At 50.1% G+C, this 19,627-nt stretch overlaps 1 protein-coding gene across 2 annotated transcripts in view; it reads right to left on the reverse strand.

The window, feature by feature from the left end:
* The window catches only part of PTPRN2 (protein tyrosine phosphatase receptor type N2), a 705,670-nt gene that overhangs the window by 21,094 nt on the left and 664,949 nt on the right, over positions 1-19,627 (reverse strand). For both annotated transcript variants that reach the window (XM_084793869.1, XM_084793868.1), the window contains exons 18-21: positions 12,237-12,356; positions 11,275-11,441; positions 6,338-6,391; positions 4,345-4,409 (exon numbers count right to left, since the gene is read on the reverse strand). In XM_084793869.1, the coding sequence (XP_084649995.1) occupies positions 4,345-4,409; positions 6,338-6,391; positions 11,275-11,441; positions 12,237-12,356 (406 nt within the window). The remainder of the gene's footprint in view (positions 1-4,344; positions 4,410-6,337; positions 6,392-11,274; positions 11,442-12,236; positions 12,357-19,627) is intronic.

Below are 19,627 nucleotides of genomic sequence, written 5' to 3' on the forward strand. Positions count from 1 at the left end.
CAAAGTTGGAAACAGACTGTCTGCAGGTGAGCCAGTGTGCTCTGTAGTAGATATGAAGGCCAACATAAGCTGCAGAGTGGGTGAGCCTGAGGACACTGGCAGCTGTCATGGAAGTCAGCCAGGTGCAGAAGGGTGAACAGTCCAGGTTTCCCCAGATGTGTGATACTCAGGCTAGTCACAGGCTGCACATTTTATAAGAGAGGGCACCCTGGGGGCAGTGATGGTGGGTAGAGAGGCAGGCTAGGTTGCTGAGGAGGAGTCTAGGGCTACACACCCAGGACCCACATGCCCTCTGACTGTGGGATCTCACAGCACAGCAGCTCCGAGTGTGAATATAGGTACAGCCTGCTCTAACACATACTTCTGCAGGAGATGGAGGCCAGAGACACACACTGGAAGGCATAGCTCCTAGCCTGCAGCTGACCAACCAGAAGCCTTGCTCTATACTGCACATGCTACGGCTCTAGAGCCATGACACAGGGAGACCTGGCTGCTGGTCTCTCCTCAGAGTAGATTTGTGCCTCATCTGGAGGACAAGGGACCCTCTCTTCTCCCCAACTCCTGCTGGGAATGGTGCTGATGTCGTGTAGTCACGTGCTGTGTGTGTCTGTGCTGGGTGGGCCTAATGCTAGAGCTCTCCAGGGCTCTCCAGGTCCTGGTGCTGTGGTGACTCAGCCATGGCTCAGCCGTGGAAGCTTGGGCCACTGTCTGTACCTCTCGAACACTGTGAGGAGATCGGAGGGAGCTCTGGGTAAGTGGATGTCAGGGCTGAACAGAAACGTAGAAAGCACTAGCTTAGGCAGCAGCTCGGCTGGAATCGAGCCCTGCAGTGGGAGAGGCCGTGAATCTTCGAGAAGTAGGAAAACACACTTGCTGTGGCGACCAGCACACAGCTGTGATCTCTAGCCCCTAAGTGCAGCTCGGCCCTTCCAGAGCGGGCTCCGTTTACTTTGATTTCCAAGTACATCATTCATTGTCTGCTTGCTAACAGACCAGACAGTGCGGAAAGAACTTAAATTATTCTGACTCCATTCTTCCAGCCCTTGTGCTAGGCCTGAGGGTCTTAATCCCTGAAAGGCAGCGTGAATGAGAGCAGCTGGGTGCAGCTGGAACGCACAGGGCGGAGGACTCTGAGGGACGGTGAGGCTGCACAGGCCAGCGCTGCAAAGGCTTTCTTTGCTGTTCCTGCAATTCATTTCTTTTAAGAAAGGGAACTGTGAAGAAAGGGCTGCATGTCCAGGTCTTTAGGCCTCTGATCATTTGATGAACACTGGGTCGGCAACACGGGGGCCTCCAGTTTCTCAGACCAGACAAAGGCACCCCCGGCCGCCCCGGGACAAAACCCCAGCGGCCTGTAGGGGTGGTGGCCTGGGAAAGGCCCACCTCAGTCTATGAGGAGCTGACTGCCCTTTGATCTCTCTTGAGACCCCAGCCAAGGGGCCCCAAGTCAGGGGATTTCATACTGCAGGCCCCTGGGGAAGGGGAGCAGGTCAGTATTGGAAAGAAGGGTGACAGATCCCAGAGAGCAGGGAGCCCCCCCCTGGCTCTCACCAGTTCCACATGGATGGGCTTGCATTGTGAGCAGCAAGCCCACACTTTAAATGGAAGCTGACATTACATGTAGAATGGAGGCAGCAAATGGCAGGCCTGGGCCGACGACCGTGGACAGTTAGCCTCTCGCCCGCCCCCCGACTGCCCACGTCACTGAAAACCCATGCCAGACTTGCTACCTTAGCACTCGCCCCATACTGTCTGGCATCTTTTCACATTACATAAATGCTGGCCAAAATACTTTTTATAGCACACTGCAAACACAGCCATGGAAGAAAACGTCTAGCTAAAATAATCTGTATCATTCTGAGAGAATCTTGGGCAACAAAAGGAAGACTGTATGCTTATGAGAGCTCTCAGAGGAATAAGGGAGTAAGTGTGAGCTCCATTGATTGCTGCTACCACCAATAACTGCGTACTCGCTAGGAAAAGGATCTTTAAAATGAGCTGGGGCAGCATTAATGGACAAGGAGAAAGATAAAATTTAACATAACTGAAAGCAGTGACAGTGTTTGCATTCTGCCTCTGTTTTTGTGTGTGCATCTTCCCGCCAGCAGCTAAGCAGGGGTGCTGGTGCTGGTGCTGGTGCTGGTGCTGGTGCTGGTGCTGGTGGAGGGCTTAAACCAACATCAGAGAACAGAGCCAAGCCCCAGAGCCAGCAGAGGAGACCTGGAGCCTCGGGGTGGCTGAAGTGCTTGGCTCTAGGCCAGGAGGCCCTGCCTACAAGTTCTGGCCAGTTTCCAGATGCTTCAGGCCGCTGTGTGGACCCTGGACCACTGCTCTTTCACTCCATGTCTGCTTGTGGGGGCACGTTCCCTCCCGCTTCTGTTTTCTTCACCCTCCTGCCCTTCCCCCCCCCACATCTCCTATTCCCTCCCTCTCCCTTCCTCCCCCTGCCTTCCTTTTTCCCTCTTTCTCCTTCCCTTCCTCTGCCTTGCTCTGCCCTACCTTCCCTTCCCTTCCCTTCCCTTCCTTTCCCTATCTTTCCCTTCTCTTCTTGCCAGGGGAGAACTAGTCAGGAACGCTAGCATTCTTGTGGAACGCGCAGGAACTCTAGAGTCAGGATCTGTTATGGTGACCAGGCAAGGGTGGAGTGTAATGTGTGAACAGTGCCTGACTCCAGGGCAGTAGAGTGTGCTCCTGTGTTCAGACAGAACATCCTGCTCACAGCTGAGGGAGACTGTAAGTGCTGCCCAGAGCTGCACTTCAGGGGAACTATGGGTTCAGTCAGTCCGGAGGGGCAAGCTGAGGCAGACAGGTGGGTGCTGGGCCTTCCCAGCCTAGGGTGCTCAGGGTGCAAGGCCCCAGGAGTGATAGAGCCCTCTCCTTTAAGTTCATCCTCGGCTTCCTCTTCTACATGGTCTGGATTCCACAGAGCTTGGTCAGTATATATATAGAAAGTCTTATCTGGCCAAAGTAACAGGTTGCACTGCTCAGAACCCAGCACAGCAACGCCTGAGGTTCTTCAGGCTGAGGGTCTGTCCTGTCCTGGGCCCCACAACCCACTTTGTGTCCTAAGGAGGGTGTTAGCCAGCTTGTGTGGGGCCAGGGTGCAACTGAGCAACAGAGTGCTTGCCTAGCTTGTGTGAAGCTGGGCTCAAGGCCAGTACACACACACACACACACACACACACACACACACACACACACACACTCACACACACTCACACACATACATATACTAAGACACATACATACACTAACACACACATACTCACACACATAGGCACACATTAAACACACTACACATATACAGGCACACATATCCTACACACACACTCACAACAGGTACATACACACCACACACTCACACACACCACACACTCACACACACTATACATACACACACCCCACACACACATAGGCACACATAAAAATACATCACACACATAGGCACACATAAAAATATACCATACACACACACAGGCACACTATACACACATACACACTACACACACATACACACACCACATACATACATACCACACACACATAGGCACACATACCACATACCCCATACATACAAACACACCACACGCACAGGCACACCCCCCCATTACATACACACATAGGCACACATACAGGCATACCACACACACAGGCATACACATCACACACATACACACACACACACACACACACACACACACACACACCACAGGCACACACATCACATACGTACATATACGCACCATACGCATACAGGTACACACTGCATACACACAGAAACCCAAACAACTATACCACATACACACAGGCATACAATCATACACCACACATACACATACACATACACACACAAACACCACCACCACCACCGTGACCACCACACAACACAACACACCCTCCTCTAAACCAAGTCTACATTCTAGTGGTGGTAGAACCTGTTCTTAGGTGAAGGTGGCAGGAAATCTAAATGACACCTTGCAAAACCAGTTAACAGCAATGGAAGGTTGCACGAAATACTCCACACCCTTCAGACCTACAGCAGGATATGAAGGTTCAAGGCTGCCCTCTGCCCCTCCTCCCACAGGCACCAAGCTGCTCAGGACGGAGCCTCATTACAGACTCACTGTGTGTGCTGGTTCTACCACAAATAAAGGGCAAATCTCAAACACACACACATACACACACACACACACACACACACACACACACACACACACACTTGCTGCAGATGGCCTCAACAGGACTTGACTCAGGAAACAGACAACAATCCGCTATTTTTTTTCCAAGGCCTCCTGTGAATAGCGCACCCCCCGCGTTGCTATGGCAACACCATCCGTCTCTCACCTTTGGCCATCTTATTGAGAACCATGTCAATCAGGACGTAGGTTCCACTCCTGCCCGCGCCGTCACTGTCAACAGAAGGAGAGAGAGTGAAAGGCTGCCTACCCTGGGTGAGCGAGCGAGCGGGCTCAGCAAAGCCAGCAGCCAAGTCCTTCCTCATTCTCAAGTGGGGCTGGGAGAGGGAGGGAGACAGTGAGTTAGAGGCAGGGAGGGAGGGGACACACACGCTCAGGAAGAAGGGGGCCACGAAGGGTCTCAACCCCTGGCTGCTCTCTCTGCAGAAATGTCTCTCTCAGAACGCTGTTCCTCTCTGCTCACCCTTTATCCAGAGATGTGGTCAATTTTGTCATGGGGGAGAAAAAAAAAACGGAAGAGAAGCTCGCTGGCACCAGAGGTAGACGGCATCTGCCTTCTACTGTCCCCGACAGTACCCTGTGGCTCTGAGCCGGTGGGAGGTCAGGTGGAGAAGGCTGGGCTCTAGGGTGGGGCGCCTGTCAGAATGCACAGATATCCTTCTCGAGGTGCCCGCCTTCGGAGGGAGACGTGCACCCTTCATTCCTTACATGGTCATATTCCTCAGACAGCACTCTCTGCTCTCCTTCATGTGCCCCTCATGTTGCCAGCTATAGTTGTAACGTTTGCCCCTGGGACCAGACTTGTCCAGATGTTCTGAGTCATGTCTCTACAGCGCCAAGTGGGGGGAAAAACAGGAGAACTCCTTTTCTGTGGGAATGGGGGTCCAGAGTTAGCTTCTCTCATGAGGACCGCATGGGACCATCTCCTCTCCTGTGTAGATGTTGCTGTTGTGTCACGTGAGTTCCCAACATGCTCTTCCATCAAATGCGGCTTGTTCTCGCAGCCCTGGCCTCTCCTGAAGAGAAGGTGCTTCAAATGCAGACTTCCAGCAAATCAGCTAAGAGGAAGCATCCACTGAGGACTTTACACACTGTGGCTCTCAGGGGGTCAGGAAGGTCCCGGGCATCTCTTTCAGGTGGGGAGAGAGAGAGAGCCCTTCCTTGCCTTTGCTTTCACAGCTTCCCCCAAATGCTATGGAAAAGCTGTGGGCTGGCAAGAGGAACACGTAACACTGTGCTTTCATTTGCATGCGGGCATTTGGGATCCTCAGAGCTGTGACAAGGGGCTGCTCTTAACATCTTCGAGCCCAGCATGGCTCACTTCTGTATGTACTGCAGACTCAGAACATTTTAAGCCACACTACACAAATCTTCCAACATACCGTGACTTATCTTGGTAACAAAGATGCTTTGCTCTGCTTTCTGAGACACAGAATTGCAGACTATTTCCACTCCCTGCTCAATGGCAGAAGCATTTGCACATATTTTGCACAGATGTACACACACACACACACACACACACGGTGCTTGACCTTTATGTCAGATCTTTTCTCTCCAGGCAGAAAGGCACATTCTATGTGACAGCTGTAGAAGAATGGATTGTGACCTCTTCACCATCATCAGTGGAGTGCGGAGTCTGGTGGCACAGACTGCTGGGCTGATATCCTCTGACCTCTCTCTCACTGGCGTGACTTTAGCCCCAGCCCACTGGAGTCTTGCAAAGGCTCAGCTGCTGAGAGCATAGTGATGGTGGTAGCTTGCCCGTGTCTTTATAAACCGTGCCCCATGTATCTCTAGGGACTTTTCATCTTGTGGCTGGGGTAAAGCCACAACGCTCAGCCTTGTGGTCCTCAAAATTTTGTGGCACCAAGAGGGTTTAAGAAAAAAAAATAAGGCATTTGTATGTGGGCATTTAGAAATAGGAGACAGTCCGTGGCACCTTCTAGTGCATGGGCAGTGGCAAAAATCCACAGCTTCCGCTAGCCAAACGGAATGGCGAATTAAGTTTATACCGTGGTTCCCCTTAGAGAGACGAGCCAGATACATGCACCAGGCAGTCAGAAAGCTCAGCCTGCACTGCAACGGGGTCTGTTACGTTTTTGAGATAGCGACACTTAACCAATGTTAAAAGTTATACTTGCCTGCAATGAACAATTATTGGACAAGAGCGGCCTCTGTAGCACTTGTTTACTTTTCTGAAATAAAAAGAGATAAAAGTTATAGTGGCATGCCAAGACTCTGTCATCCAAGACACTAACAAGCCCCGGCAGTGTCCACACATCTAAACCATCTTTGCAACAACCTGCTTGGACATTGAGAGTGAGAGTTCACATATCTAACGCAACGATTTCTTCCTTTCAATGGTAACTTGGTAAAAGAGGTTTAAAAACACACCTTACACACCCATAGTGAGTGCTTTTTCTCCCCTTCCAAGTGTAAGCTCCAGGCTTTGGGCCTGTTCCTGGTGTGTCACTGTGTGTGACTCCAGAGACTAGACTTCTTTTGGACACTCTGGGTTTTGTACTGTATGCCTGAAATGTCTTATAGTTTATTCACCACACTGAAATATAATTATATATATATATTTTTTTCTAAAGGTTCTATCTTATCTGCTAGCTCGAAGTAAGGGTCTGTAAATATTGGTGAACACTCCAGAGAGATCAAGATGGTCTTTTCTACTTTTCTAAATTGGGGTGTTTAAAAAAAACCAAAAAACAAAAAACACCTCCTTTGTACAAGTCGAGACCAGTAGTTATGAGCACTACCCATGAAATAGTTAAGGTATCATTGACCAAACCACAGGGCTGGTTTTAATTCATAGTACAAGCTGCAAGGTTTACATTTTAAATTCAGTGAAACAGCTAAACAAGTTTTCCAAGCACATTAAAGTTCTTTGTAAAATGATCCCTATCAGGAAGCAAAGGCAGCATCTGAGTTTGCTGGAAAAAGTGTGATGAGGGCGCTCCTCGGAGTGCGCCGTGTGACTTTCTGCAATGAGACTCAAATCATAAAGGAAAAAAAATGACAAAAACAAAACAAAACAAAACAAAACCATTTCCCTTTGAACAAGAAATGGGAATCTGCCATGTTCCTTTGCCTCCAAAGCTCTGTGACAGTGAGTGCAGAGTGGAAATCGGTCATCTGGGGCTGCAAGCCTCCAGGCAGAGAGAGCCAGGTGCAGGGGGACAGCAGGCTGTGTCTGGTGGCCCATGCACTGAGTAGATAATTTAGTATCAGGCAGGCCAATATCAGAAGGCCCGCCCGCCTCTCTTTTTCTTTTGACTTCTACTGCAGTGTCACTAGACTTAGGTACTTCTGATGGAAGTCTGAGTTCCCCCTCCCCCACAGTGGGACCAGCAAATGGGAATTGAAGGACAGATGCAGAGCCTGGATAAGATGCACTCTGCCACCCCCTACAGACAGGTCATGTTCAAAGCTCTGTTGGGCAGCACTTGATCTGTGGCTGCTCTCTCTCTATCTGTAAAAACCTGCAGCATCTTAGAGCCTCTGGACCACCCGCCGAGACTCCAAAAAGGGGGAGTGCTCACAACTACCAGGGTAAAAAGGACCTCTCTGTGAGAGCCTTTTGTGGTTATGGGTGTGAGGTGCACTATGCCTGGGAGGAGGTGAGAAGTGAGAGACAAAAATCCCTAAGCACCAGCACCACACACCAGGATGCCTGGGAAAGGCTTAGTCCTTGGGGGAATGACCAGGTTAGAAAGCGACCCACCTGCCTCTCCTATTCCCTATTGGGTTACAGCCCTGACACACAGAGGTGCTATAGCCAGGGCAGGAAGCTGGTGGCTCAGGAGAACCAGAGCACAGGGCGGAGGTGTGGCTGTGATGGAACTCTCCCGCTGGCAGGCATGAAGGCCTGTAAGCCTGTAAGTGGACCAGGGACCAGGCTCACTGGGTGGCTTTCCTCTCTAAGCTCTATCTCTTTCTGCAGTTTCCCTACTAACAGGAACAACCCCAGTCCCACGCCTTTGACTCGCCACCACACTGTGCATGCTTGGCTACTGGGGGTAGGGAAAGCGTCTGTGTGAGAAACGCCACCAGCAGTCTGTAAGGCAGAGCCCTGTTAACTTCTCAGGACCCACTGGTGGCAGAATGCACCCATAATCTCGCTAGGTAGGACTGTGGCTCAGGCTAAGTGGCAGCCACTCAGCTCTCCACTCCACTCCCATGGCCCCATCTTCCTCTACGGGACCCCACGCCTAAGGTATGTCTTTTCCAGATTGGTTGCCTCAGGAGGCCCTGGAGAGATTTCACTGTCATTTTCATACCAACACCAGACCCGCCCTGTGTCAGACATACATGCAACCCCGGGGCCAGGTAGGAGACACGATGAAAATACTTATGGCGATATAGCTTAGAACTTTATTAACAGAGAACCATGGGTTATTACAGCGTGAACTACCACAAATAGAAAAGCAAAAAAAAAAAAAAAAAAAAAAAAAAAAGTCACACATGGAGCCAATGTGTTCCTCCGCGGACCTGAGATGCAGGTGGTAGTTATTGATGAAGATGAGCAATACACAGTTGTCTCATTATGCTCTTAGACAGATCATCAGTAAGCGAGGTCTCCAACATTGAGCAGAAATGGATACTATATGGACTTTGGCAGGAGGATTTCCCCAAGAAGGAACCGTTAGCGATACAAACCAACCCTTGGTCACTGAGTGAGAAGGAGTCGCCATGCAAACGAACAGCAAGCAAAGTCAGGTCAGGTCGTTAGAGGCTCAGAGAGGGGCCCCATGTCCCTGCAGCAGTCACAGTTTCCAATGATCACTTTTGTGACTATGCAACTGGGCTCATATTACTAGCTGCAACATCACAAAAATGACACTGGCCACCGCTAAGTAGCTGGCAAAGTAAGGGTTTGTCGGTTTGACAGTGAGCAGCGTTAGTGGGTGCATGGAACACAGCAAGAAGAGGGGGGGCGGTGAAGGGAGGGAGGGGAGAGGGGGAAGATTGGGAGAGAGAGAAAGAGAGAGAGAGAGAGAGAGAGAGAGAGAGAGAGAGGACACTGAGACAGGGAGAGGAGAGAGGGGGTTGTAGAGCCAAGCCCTCACATCTGACTCTAATTATTTCTTAGCAGTTTCTCTTTAAAGTGTAAATGTGTTCCCCCCTGGGTTCCAGAAACAGTTAATTACACATCTTGGATGCCTGACACACACACCTCAGGCCTGCTGAGAACACTAGGATATTGTTCCAAGATTAGAACCCCTTCCCGTGAACAAGAGGGGTGGCGGGACCCACAGAGGTGTCTTCCTCTCCACCAAGCTGCTAGCCCTGCCAACTCACTCCTAAGCCAGAGGGTACCCTGAGCCTGTGGCCACTTGTGCCATCTATCCAGGATGGGGTGGAGACACCCTCAGCTGAACTACTGGGTCCTGTGCAAACTGGAAAGCAGAGCTTTCTCCCTCACTGAAGCCCCGACACTGAGCTCAGAGTCTGCTTTCTATAGAATGTAACATAAGCCTTGGATCGTGTCTCCTCAGACTCTGGAGCTGGGGAGACCCAGGGATCCCGACTTTCTCCATGATGTGTCATGAACCCTGAGGGCTGGATATGGGTATGTTCCGTTCCATATATGAATACAGACATGACGAGCCCATACGCATATATGTGCAAACCCCTCGGATGAGCTTAGAGACGGGTAATGGGATGGACCAGCCTTCTACATAGCTGCATCCACTTTGCCAGTCATGAACCAGAGACTCCCTATGTGTATGTTTGGGAGTCTGTGCTGGGAAGGGTCTAGTGGCCAGGGAATTAGGGAGGTAGGAAGGAGGGGCTGTGGCCAGTGGCTATTTTAGGATAGTCTCAGGTTTCTGAGGACACCTATCGGCGAGGTGACAGCTGGGCAGGAGCCACTGGCCTGGATACCAAGATCTCTGTCTTTCCTCAGACCCTTTCATGGAATTCCTTTCCAGAGAGTGATTCATTCCGATAAAGAGATTTTTATTCCTAGCACTTGGAAGGCAGTGGCAGGCAGATCTCTGTGAGGCCGAGGCCAGCCTGGCTAACATAGTTGCAGGATAGCCAGGGGCTATGTAGGGCCACCCTATCTACGAATCTTTTTTCCTAAGAAGACTAAGAAGGCAAAAGATGTAGCAATGTGATATACGTTTCAGAACTTGTAACATGCACATTTGAACAGCCCAGGTCAATCCTGGCACCATTTTCGCCTCAATACTCTGTTCTTCAACCTTCTTCCAGCTACTTAACTGCAGACTCGAGGACAAAGAACTGTTTGCCATGTCATCTGGTGATATAACACTCAATAAAGCACTGTGCCCTAACTCCCCAGTTCCTTGTCTGAGGATGTGCCGGGCGTGTGGGCTTCCGGTTAGCTGCACGGAGAACATAGAACTTGACACTGATGTGGACAGATGGCTATGCACTCATCGCCACTTTGGGTGGCACTAACCCATCACCAGTGTGATGTGCAGATAGCACGCCTACCTCACACTTTGCTTTGTTTTACATTGTCAATATCTTCCCATAAGAAAGTCTAGCGTTCATCTCATCAGCGCAAAAAAGACACTTTGAAATGAGACTTTTTTTTTTTTTTGGATGGCTGGCTGACTAGAGCAACAAGCAAAGAATAAAGTGCATTAAAAATGACTGTCATTTTCAAAACTGCACTAAACACATATACACAATTCATGGGCTTGATATATTTAGGCTTTTATCTAAGACTGTCTTTTCTAGTGACCGGCCTTTCCCTGACAAAATGTCTTTAGTCTGGCTGGCAGAGGAAGTAGCCAAATTAGAATTTTGACTTTATTAAACTGTATGTCTTAGGTGGGTTGCAGAATATTAAATTATGACCACACTAACAGCATCCTACAAGCCTGTCCTCTCACATTTAGCATCACTAGTGATGGAAAATAATTCATACTAAATATGGGCACTTACTATACCCTTCCCTCCCTCCGTCTCTCTTCCTGCCCAGTTGTTGCACTGAAGATAGCAGCTTAAAAAGCGAGAGACCCGGCCCGAGCCACGTGCCGTGGCCTACCCACGCACACTCTGATTGCATCAGTTGGCGGCATTCTCTTTGTTTTACCTGCGGAAATCCAGGAGTGACCTCGTGGAGGAAGGGACTCCCTGGTCATACCAACTCAGGAAGTGGAACTGGGTCACCGTGCGAGTCTCGTTGGTTTGCAGGTTCTTCAGGTAAAAGCTCCTCACCAGGAAATCCTGGCACCATATGTGCTCAGAAACCAGATTGACCTGTTGGGGACAGATGAGCAAAGCACGTGAGCCCAGCACTATGGAACACACTGGTGTGTTTGGGGAGAGAGGGGCTATGGTGAGGAGACAGACAGGTGAGGTCTGGTTTGCCCCAAGCTCCCCGTTTCCCCTCTCAGTTTGAACTGGCGCCCGCTGTAGATTAGGGGACATAAGATTCAGAGGACACTGAGGGCATGGTCCTATCTCTCCCTAGGTTAGAGACTCTGGCTTCCTAGCCTCTCTTAGGGCTCCCATTGAAACCTCTAATATGCATCCCATGTGAGATTTTTTAATTTAGTTTTAATGCAGAAACAACCAAAGGACACATTCTAGCTCTGGCTTACACACAATGGTTGCTGCCTTCATCTTAGTATGCGTGGGAAACCCAGCAAGGGAACTTTACCCCCTCACATAAGGTGAAATACAACAGACCCCGCAACTGAGGCAAGAAAACCCAGCAGCCACTAGGATGCGGGCAGTGTTTTCTGTGAAAGTGGACCTTGCTCGGATGCTTCTTATTTGGGACCTGGGCCACTTGTACACGGTGGGCATGATTGTTTCTTCTTCTTCTTCCAAATTGCCTTTAGATTTATACAATTGTGATACGGATACAGTCACTCCTAAGTCTGTCCCTAACTATGTAACATCAGGTCTCTTGAGTGTTTGACACCCAGATCCCTCTGAAGTCAAGGGTGCTGACGGCCCTCCCTGGGGACCCCCGAGCCCCATAGAGCAGCTGTTAGGTTGTTGATGTGCCTCTTGTCAGGCCCCTGAGTCGACGCCCGGTCCTGGTACCTCATAGACATGGTACAGGTTGGAGCCTTCGTCGGGCCAGTAGTGGTGGCACTGCCTGACTCCGTTCTCAGAGAGGGATGTCAGCATGACGATGACGGCACAGCCACTCTCCCACACCATCTGCAGGCGACACAGAGCTCGTGGTTACTACCACCGCAGACAGTCCCCAGCTCTCCCACTCATGGGATCCTGCACGCTGCAGCTGCCTCACACCAAGAAGACACTAGCCCCATGTTCTATCATGTTCTATACTCTCCATGAGATACTTAAAAAAAACAAAACAAAACACCCAGTGAGTTTCACTCCTTGGCTGCTTATTCCCAGCCCCCCCCCCCCTGCGCCCTTTTTTTGAGACAAAGTGTGACTCTTGCTGGCTTGGAACTCACTATGTAGGCCAGCGAGTCTTGCACTGGTCCCGAACTCACAGAGATCCACCTTCATCTGGCTTCTGACTGTTAGGATCAGAGGCCTATGTCACCGCACCCCATAACTTTTGACCTAGAAAGGAAACTTTCTAGAATGTAACACAAAGCTGGCTCAGGCTGCACGAGCCTGGTGAAAAACACCCTGTTTTGTGAGCTGACTAATGGCAGCTGCTGCTGGCTGGTTTTGTTTGTTTGCTTGTTTGATGGTCCTGTCGCTCCACACAGCTGCCCACCGATCAGAAGTGGGCCCTGAGAAGGCCTCTTTTCACAGAGCGGGACAGAGCCCGCGCCCAAGCCCTGCAACACTATTCAGATAACGACAACTCAAAACTTAGTTAATAATTTACAGGAGACACATAAAACTGCTCTAAGCCACACAAGCACACAAATGCTCATTTGTTGTGCTGAAAACCACCTCAGCCACAATCTTTGTAAACACAGCCTATCACTTTGCAAGAAGCAAAACTTTGTGTCAAACATTCCAAGTGGTTCACAAGGCTGTTTCTCAGGCACAGCTAGTGTAGACTTTTGTCAGCCTAGTGCAGTGGGGTCAGGGTAAAGAGCACCCTGATTTCCCTGCCACGCCCTGAAGAACCATCACAGAAGTATCTACAAGCAAATGCATTTAGTTGTAAAATCGGTATCTAAGAGAGCTTCCGCTTTTTAAAACTGCAGACGTAAAAATCTGATTAAGATCTTGTTATTTAAGGAACCCACGCATATCACACAGAAAATGCTTTCTCATCACCACTCCTGTTATTAAATTCCTCCATTAAATTACATCTTAAAAGTCAGGCATGTGCAATGTTTTTCTCCTTCCGTATTGATTTATATCCCTGTGGGATCGAAGGAGCCAATATTCTCAAGGCATCTCACTGTGTGTACCATTTATATTGGAATTTAATGGAAAACTCCTGAAGTATTTACGGAAAAGCCCACAAATAAGTATGAACCACACTTGAGCCCGCACACTTCTCTTTGCCTCAGTGCCAGTCTAGTAGGATGAAAATTCTGCGCATGTTTTGTACTGTAAGCTTTCCAACCTGCTCCACCGAATCGGGCCTTCCATCACACAGCGATTTACTGTGCCTCTAGAAAGTGCAGGCACTCATTGAAGCCATTACGAAAATGAGGAGAAACACAGGTTTTATGAGTGTAATAAAAATACAATGATCTAGACCATAAACCATCATCTAGCAGTCGGCCTGTGCCGCCCGCGTGTGACATTACCAAGCGAGGGCTCCTCCAGGTTCCTCGCCTTCTCTGATTGGCTCGCACGCACGGCGTTCCCTTCCAGGGAGCCGGCCTGGCTCTCTGAAGATTTGGTTAAGATTAAATCCAAATGAAACTTAATTTAAACAAACAATCTCAAAGGCACCCTAGGGGATAATATTTCTTTTTAGGTCAGCGTGCGTAAAGGCAAAGAGGGAGTTTGCTAAGTCAGGCAGACCCCAGCCTGACGGGGCACTGATTTCACACGCTGCGCGTGGGTCTGATGACATTTTCCTCGTGCCCCTTCCTAAGCAGGAGGCCAGGGGCCTCGCTGCTGGCTCCAGCCTTGGTTTTCATCAACACTGTCTGCCCAGTGTCTGCCTAGAATATGGCAAGAGATTTTAATTCAGATTTTTGGTGAGAATATGGGGTACTGTAAGACTTCAGCCAAGTCAATTTCGACTTCTCCACATTTCTCCATCATGGCAAGTTTCTAAACCACACATAAATATAAATTTTTCAAGTTTCTGGCACTTTCATTTGTTTGAGCACTAGAGAATAGAGCATTTACAGTCTTCTCAGCTGAGCCTGCTGGGTGTGAGGTCTTTGGGCAGGGACCTCAGATGAGGCAGGGAATCCCAAGCATGGCAGGAGTGGTGTTCAGGGTAAGTCACGGTGTCTGCGGTCTCACCCACAACTCCCTCTGCTTGCAGAGTCTTTGTGATCACAATTCCTAGGCCATGAGCAGGACTCCCACCAGCAGGCCAGAGCAAATCTGCCGGGGTGGAGTAGAAGGGGAGAAACCATTGGTACTGCGTCCCAGGTAGAGACTTCAGGCTGTGGTCCAGGGAAGAGTTTGAGATGCCTCGCCTTTGTGCAATTGTCCCAAATGCAGAGTCTCCCCTGGGAACCTGCCTTGGAGACATAGGGTGATCTGAGCATTGTCATCCTGCATGCCTGGGCACCAGGGCCCAGACAAAGGCTACCCTGCGGATCTCGTGGGGAGTGAAGCTTAGTAAACCTGATGCCGGTCTTGTCTTGGCCCACCCAGAGGTGTAGAAACTTCCAGTGACTTTCAGTCCAGCTACCTTGAGGAGGGATCCTCTTTATGGTTGCTCAGCAACAAACAAATGGAAAGAACCAAAGGAAGTAGTTTAGTCTGCTCATCTACTCAACATGGAGTGCGTTCTTTGCCTGTGGTTTACACCTGCTGAATAAGTTTACCAGCATGAAAACCCATTTTAACTTAAAACTGTTGCTCTTCAATGTCCCAAAGGCCACATTGGAGTCCTGACCTCTTGTGCTTTCAGCCTTGTCCGGAGACAAGATCGCTGCTGAAATTCCAAACAGACAAGGACCTACCAGAGGTGATCCCACCCTAAACCCCCAGGAAGGCACCGTTCCAGAAGGGAGCAAGCAGGTAGTGGGTGAGGCTGGAAGAATTCAGCTACCAGCTAAAGGGTGCTGGAGGCCCCGGGGCCTAGACACAGGGATCTCCCTGAGCTCCAGAGATCACAGTCTTGGCCATGTTTTGATTCCCAACTTCAGCCTCTAGGACAGTGAGAGAATGTTCTAGGTATTTTAATCCAACCAGTTTATGCTACTTTGTCATAGGAGGTCAAGCAAATGAGGGCGCTACCATCAAACCTGTGCACGCATGCTGAAGAGTGTTGTTGGCCCTGTTCAAATTTCATTTAAACCCAACCAAAGCAGATGAAAAGAAAAACTGCTTCTCTCCTCGAAGTCATTTGGAATAATTACGTCTTTATCTAGCAGAGGTGGAAAACCAACCCAACTGAAAATGGGCAAGGGGTCTGAATAGATACCGTCTCTAAGAAGGAGTGCAAATGGCAGGCAGGAAGAAAAGATGCTTAACCCCATATACCAACAGGAGAATGTGCATTAGAACCACAGGAGGGTTGGCTCAGTAAAGTGGCCCCTGGGCAAACATGAAGGTCTGAGTTTAGTTCTTCGGCCCTCGTACAAAAGCCAGGCGTGTGGCTCGAGTCTACAGGCCCACTGTTGGGAGGGCAGGGCCAGGCAGGCCCTTCAGTTGTGATGAGCAAATCCTGAAGATGGGGCGCTGGCATCCCATAATACTATATACTGTGCTGTGGGCCCTGCTGGGAGGGGTTCTGAGGCATCCCTGACGCAGAGTGGGGACTGAGTCAATAGGTGGTCATGTTATTTCTTCTCATTTCACTAGTCAACCAAAAATACTGTGTATACCTAAAATATATACCACTTGGTGGGGCGGGGGGCGGGGGGAACCAGTTCTGTCAAAGCCCCATGACATCCAAGTAAAGGAAAAATCAAGCCTTTTCCCGAGGCAGCATCTCTGGTTGCTTGGGCAGAAATTTACTTCCGCTAGTCAGATCTCTTGTGGACACCGGCATCCTGCCTTGGAGTTTCCTGTACCTCATACCCACACCTCATACTCGGCTACAGATGGGATCCTTGTCTTCTCAATTCAACCTTAGTACAGTCTGTCCTTAGTTAAAAACAGTGCAGTTTTTAAAGAAGGACCGTTGTAGGGGTGGAGACACGGCTCGGTGGTTAAGAGCATTTGCTGCTCTTTCAGGGGATCCAGGTTTAGTTCCTAGTACTTACACAGCCACCTGTAAGTCTATCCAGGGAATCTGATGTCCTCTCCTGGCCTCTGCACGCACCATATGTGCCAGAGTGCACACACATACATGCATGCAGGCAAACGTTCATGCACATAAAATAAAAATAAATCTTTAAAAAAGTCAAACTGACAGCAGGTATTTGCCTCCAGTAAGCACCCTATTCAAAAAACAAAAAGAACACTGTGTGTTTGCGTGAAAAGAGATAATTTTACAGCCATCACTATAAAAGGCCCTTGGGAGTCTGTTCAGGACCTCCTTAGATGCACAGAAAATAATGGTTTCTGTTTTTTTTTTAAAGACAGACATAGTTGCATGCTGATCCTGCCTGTACAGGAAGATGGTTTTTCTCCAGAGAAAGCTAAGCATTTCCCAGTCATGGCTGTGCAACTCGTGTGGCCAACTTCTCATAGGCTGAGCCCAGTGGAGAAGCTGCTAAGCAAATGACAACTGGCCAACTTCAGAAGCCCAGGAACACCGACAGCTCCGGAGGCTGAGCAGACAAGGAAGAAAACATCTTGTCTGTGGCATCCTGCTCACAGAGGTCCCGTAGCCCGCACGTGGGGTCCCAACCAGAAGCCTCCTGCCTCCGTCTCTTCAGTGCTGGGATGATAGGCATAGGCCACCATAGCAAGATCTGATATCATATTTAAATGTTTACTACATTTATTTATGTGGTGTGTGTGTGTGTGTGTGTGTGTGTGTGTGTGTGTGTGTGTGTGTGCAAATGTCACAGCTCACATGTGGATGTCAGAGGACGACGTGTGGAGGTCAGTTCTCACCTCCCACCGTGTGGGTTCCCTGGGACTGAACTCAGCTAACCAGGCTTGCCAGCAAGCACCTCACCCACTGAGCCATGCTGCCACCCCTCTGACATCCTCTTAGTGAAGAAGCACACATTAGTGCAGCTCCACCGGCCTAGAGCTGGTACACAGAGGTGACATGAAGCGGCATCTAGCAAGGGTCACCCTGGAGCTGATGAACTGGTCCTGTGCCCAGCAGCCACGGAGACACAGCCTGATGGCTGGTGGGGAGCGGTACCTCTGTTCCTTGCCTCCCCTGCTAATGTTCTGTGCAAGGAGAAGAGGAATCCCGTACATCACTGGAAACCATCTAACCGGTCTCTCTTGGACACACATGACAGCATGCTTGTTTGCCGAGCAGATTTGCTGTGTCCGGGGGTGACCGCCACATCACTGAGGAGCTCTTGCAACACAGCAGTTCCCACAAACTCAAGTTCTTTCAATTTAGCCATGTGCAACCATTTTAGGGTGGGTTTGTTGCCAGCTTTTTGCCACACACACGAAGCCGTGTCTGCAGCGCACAGCCCAGTTTCTAGTGAACGTGTGTGGCTCCTCAGAGAGAGAAGGGGCCTCTGTTGGGAGCCACTCTCTCCTTTGTCTTCCCCCCACTTCCTTCCTTCTTTCTGGAAGTAGAACCTGGTACTGAGTAGCGTGATCCAGGTGTGAGACAAGAGGATGAGGAGGAACAGGAGGAAGACTCATTTTCAGCGTCCTGCTAGTTGGTTTTGATGGTTGGCTTGACAGGGAGGGCCCTCAGTGAGGACCTGTCCCTGTTAGGCTGCCCTGTGTGCACAGCCTGTGAGGGAGTCAGGGCGAAAAGCCACACTGGACGTGGAGCTGAGCACTAGTGCACATGTGTGCGCTCACCGCTCTCTACTCTTGACTGACTGTGGCTGCCATGTGGCCAGTCACGTGAGGCGACTGGTTCCCTTACTTACCTCACTGTGACTTCCCTGCTCTGATGGACTATAGTCTGGACTGGGTAAATATGTGCATCCAGAACGCAGGGCATGAAACACTTGAAATGAGATGCTCTGGAAAGCTGTTCTCCCGGCGAACCATCCTCACCTCTGCCTCCTTTTGTGTTCCTCAGATAACATGCTTCTCAATGAGCCACTATGCCCTGTGTGGGTCCTGCACTCATCCCTCAGGCTCAACACTGAGGCAGTGGAATTGGAGGGCCCCTCTCACCATCAACAACCAAGACTAGACCGGGATGGGTAGCCATGACTACTTTGCCATGAGTGTCTGGCGCTAAAGGGACCTGGGACATGAGAAGGTCTGCATCCGAGCCCCAGCTCATGCGCAATGTTGGATGAGGACAACACTTACGGACTGACACAGGTCTGTCCTGGAGATGCAGCACCATTTGGATGAGTCTGAATGGCAGCGAGCAGCCGGGAGACCATGGTCCTTAACATCCAGGGATTAAAATGTGTTTTAGTTAGCTGCTGGGGGACCATCACTGGGGTATGCTGGGACTGTGTCTGGAAAGCTGAAAGTTTGGCTCTTGGTGGCACTGGGGACAACATGTAGCCTGGCTGGTGAAGAGGCAGATGACAGCAGACACCAGCCTAGGCTGTGAGCAGCTTATATGCTGTGGTGGCCAGCGTTCTGTCACCCTCACCGCCTTCCCCATTGTCTTTGCTTAGGTTTATCTAACAACTGCAGCCTTCCGAGACAAGTGCTCAGGACGGGCTGAAGAGAACAGTGGTAAGGTACACTAAGGGCCAGTGGTCAGTGATGAGAGCTGACTGGACGCTTGCTTGCATGGCTGCTCCTGGTCCCACCACCTACAGCCACCCTCGGTTCTCCAGTGAGCACGCACGGGTATCTGTCTGGGAGTGCTGCCCTGCATCTTTGTGGGCATCTAGAAGGTTTCTCTGTACTCACGGACACCCACACCCTCTCCACCACTCAACTCATCTCACACAGACGAAGAATGAGGCTCTCCATGCCTTTGCCTTGGGACTAATCACTGTTCCTTAAACACTTGGCCTTTTTGACGCCAACAGTCAGCCCAGCAGGCTCTCTCTGCCTTTCTCTTCTCTCCATAGGGATGTGCTCACCAAGAACACCCATCCCACCCCTCGGCCTCTGCGCTTGCAGGAAGCACAGGGTAATAGAAACGCACTTTCAAGTCTCCTGGCTCTGGATTTGGAGTGTTCTTTGTCCTAGCCAGCTTGTGGCCCTGGCAGGTCGTACATGGTTTCAGAGCCTTTGCTTCTCCCTGGTAGACTCAGACTCGTGTCCTGTATCTCAAGATGAAGTAAAATAAGTAAATTAAGCACAATCTACCACTTACTGCCTCTCAGTGCTCAGCT

The sequence above is a fragment of the Acomys minous genome (assembly GCF_964271855.1).
Source record: "Acomys minous genome assembly, chromosome: 8".
Taxonomy (NCBI): Eukaryota; Metazoa; Chordata; class Mammalia; order Rodentia; family Muridae; genus Acomys; species Acomys minous.